This window comes from Myotis brandtii, unplaced genomic scaffold, assembly GCF_000412655.1.
Source record: "Myotis brandtii unplaced genomic scaffold, ASM41265v1 scaffold15, whole genome shotgun sequence".
In the NCBI taxonomy this organism is placed as follows: Eukaryota; Metazoa; Chordata; class Mammalia; order Chiroptera; family Vespertilionidae; genus Myotis; species Myotis brandtii.
The window spans coordinates 1,142,428-1,145,802 of NW_005355410.1; the positions used below are offsets into that span (position 1 = coordinate 1,142,428).

At 41.3% G+C, this 3,375-nt stretch overlaps 1 protein-coding gene across 5 annotated transcripts in view; it reads left to right on the forward strand.

Annotated features, from left to right (window-relative positions):
• Positions 1 to 3,375, forward strand: part of KIAA0226L (KIAA0226-like ortholog) — an 86,390-nt gene that overhangs the window by 76,399 nt on the left and 6,616 nt on the right. For all 5 annotated transcript variants that reach the window (XM_014535738.1, XM_014535740.1, XM_005861393.2 and 2 more), the window contains 2 exons: positions 870 to 1,108; positions 2,076 to 2,137. In XM_014535738.1, coding sequence (XP_014391224.1) covers positions 870 to 1,108; positions 2,076 to 2,137 — 301 coding nt within the window. The remainder of the gene's footprint in view (positions 1 to 869; positions 1,109 to 2,075; positions 2,138 to 3,375) is intronic.

Consider the following 3,375-nt stretch of genomic DNA (forward strand, 5'->3'; position numbering starts at 1 on the left):
CCCCCACCAGTGCACAAATTTTTGTGCACCAGGCCTCTGTGCGAGAGTCCACGGCCAGCGTGGCTTTCGCGGGTTCAAAGACTTGGGGGAGGGCTGACGTGCAAATGATACACAAGACGGAATATTAATTTTTATAATTACTGGGGGAACCAGAGAATAACTCAACTAAAGAAGTGGAGTTCTCCCTGTTGCTCCTTTCCCAGCTGCTTTTATTAGCTAGAATACACAATTGCCTTTAGGAATGCAAACAGACATATCAATGGTAATGTTTAGCAAACAGTGAGATTGCCAGGTGTTGGGGGAGTTTGCTTTAGGCCATTGAGTCAGCAGCAGGTAATAAAATGTAGATATTCACCCTATGAATATCAAAAGGAGTCCTAGTCAGCCTTCTGCCAGACTCCTCACATTTATATCAATTACTGTTGATCTTGGTCTCCAGCACCTCTAGTATCCTATAATCCCATTTTGAGTTTCTCTCTGTGGCCTCATGTCAGCCTGAAGAAATTCCAACTTGCCCACCTCCAAAACCCCTTAGCCTTCTGCTAATGAGAGACCCAGTCTGGACTCCTGCCAGATGGCAGACCCTAAGTCTCACTGCAGTTTACACCGCCCATCTTCCAAATCCAGCAGTACGTTGGGAGGGTTCTATTTTTCCGACATATGTTCCACAAAAGGAAAGCGCATGAATGGCCATGATTTAAGGCCTCCAGTCCCTGCCACCACTTTCCCAGCTGCTGTGAGGTTGAGTATGGCGTTAGCAGCATGTAATTAGCAATCAGCAATGAGCCTTGCATGAAATTGGAGGTGGGGCCACCAAGGTAGGTTTCCAGCATCAGCTGATTGGTGCTCATCCCCTGTGTGCTCCACAGAGTTTGTGAAGCGGCTCCGGTACTGTGAATACCTGGGCAAGTATTTCTGCGACTGCTGCCACTCCTATGCGGAGTCCTGCATCCCTGCGCGGATCCTGACCATGTGGGACTTCAGGAAGTACTACGTCAGCAATTTCTCCAAATGGCTGCTGGATAGTATATGGCACCAGCCCATTTTCAATTTGCTGAACATCAGCCACAGCCGGTATGCGAAGGTCAAGGAGCTGGACAGAGTGAAGGTGAGCAGCAACCTTTTGGGGGAAGCCAGGCCAGCGGCTGAAAGGGTCCTGCTGCCGCAAATATACATTACGCCGTCACGGGGGACCCAATTCAGACAGACCCTCTGTGGGGCGGGTTTACTGTTGTCCAGTGGATGGAGTTTATGCCTCAGGGCCCCTCGCCTGCACTGGCTCTTGCAAAGGCACCATGTCAAATTTTATATTTATGCATAGTTTTGCATCTACGCATAGCTTTTAAATTTTATTACTTTTAAATAAAATTGTATATGTTTGAGTGAACAACATGACTTGTTACACATAGTAAAATGATTACTACTCAACATATCCATCTCCTCACACAGTTACCTTTATGTATTTGTGTGTGTGTGTGTGTGTGTGTGTGTGTGTGTGTGTGTGGGGTGAGAGCACCTGGAATCTACTGTTAACAAATTTCCAATATTCAATACAGTATTGTTAACTATAGTCATCATGCTGTACATTAGACCTCTAGACGTATTCATTCTACATAACTGCAACTCTGTGCCCCTTAACCAACAGCTCCCATCTCCTCCACCTCCTTGTCCCCGAGAACCAGCATTCTACTCGCTGCTTCTATGTACTTGGCATTTTTAGATTCCACATACAAGTGAGACCATGCCTTTTTTTTTAATGTCTGGCTTAATTAATGTCTTTCAGGTTCATCATGTTGTTGCAAGCGACAGGATCTCTTTCTTTTATACATAGTTGCGTATTTTTCTTAAAGAAAGCCAATGTTACGTAAACTTCAGGATCCACAAAAACTAGGTGCATCCTGAACCCTCTGCAAGTTTCAGGACTCAGTCTTGAACTCTTGCTGTATAGACTTTACTTCAAAAGCTTGTTTTATAGTGTTGTAGCATTTCAAGGTTAGAAATAACACTTAAATTTGACATACATTTCCAGTGTTATTTATTACATTATGAGTATCCCATTTTGTTTCTGACTTTAGGAAATCCAGGAGCAGCTATTTCATATCAAGAAGCTATTGAAGACCTGCAGATTTGCTGAAAGGTACCACTGTTGGCTGGGACGGTCTGGGCATGTGAGTTGGGAGGATAATAACCTGCACACATTTGCTAAGCCTCTGTGTGCCTCCTGGCTTGGCCCCTCCGATACACAGGGCCTCTCCATTTTCCTTCAGTATTGGGAGGGGGGTTGGTTCCAGGAACACTAGGATATCAAGTGCTCAATACTCTTTTATAAAATGGCATAATATTTGCATATAACCTATATTTGCATATAGGCTACAGCAGGCTATGCTTATACATCATGTCATTCACATGGACTCAGCATAGTTCTTGGTGCATGGTCACTTCAAGTTTGGAACTTTCTGGTATATATTTTTTCTGAATTTTTTTTTATCTGTGTTTGGTTGAATCCTTGGATGCTAAACCCAACCCACAGATACAGAGGGCTGACTGTAATTACCTCATGTCTCTCCTTGGGAATGTAAACCTTTTTAGAGTTATTAAACCTTCTAGCTCAGTATTAGTGAATTTACTTTTTTAAGAAGAATGGGTCAGGTGAGACAACTCTAGCCAGTGGCCTTTTTATTATTTTTAAATTGTGGTAAAATAAACATGAAATTTTCCATAATACGGTAACCACTTTTTAAGTATACAGTTCAGTGGGGTTAAATACATTCACATTGTTGTATAACCATCATCAACATCCATCTCCAGAACGCTTTTCATCTTGCAAAACTGAAATTCTGTGTCCATTAAACAATAACTCCCCAGTTACCCTTCCCCTCAAGTCTCTGGCAATAACCATTCTCAATTACCTTGTAGGTAATTGAGTCTCTTTCTCTTGCTGCACTTTATGTACCTATGAATTTGACTACTTAAGTACCATATATAAGTGGAATCATACAGTATTTTGTGACTGGCTTATTTTACTTAGCATGATGTCCTCAAGCTTTGTCTAAGTTATAGCATGTAGCAGAATGTCCTTCCTTTTTAAGGCTAAATGTATGTATATACCACATTTGTTTGTCCATTCATCCATCTCGGGTTGCTTTCACCTTTTGTGAATAGTGTTTCTGTGAGCATGGGTGTACTAATGGCTTTTTAAAAACACCCTGAATGCTATGTCAAACTTTTATTGGATATAATAGTATTCTTGAGTATGATCTGGGATAAATTTAAGTATTTTCCTATTAATGATAGATTTTTAGCCAAACAGATTTTAAATATCTTAATATTACATAAAATAGATTTAAATATCTTTATAGATATTAAAACTAATAG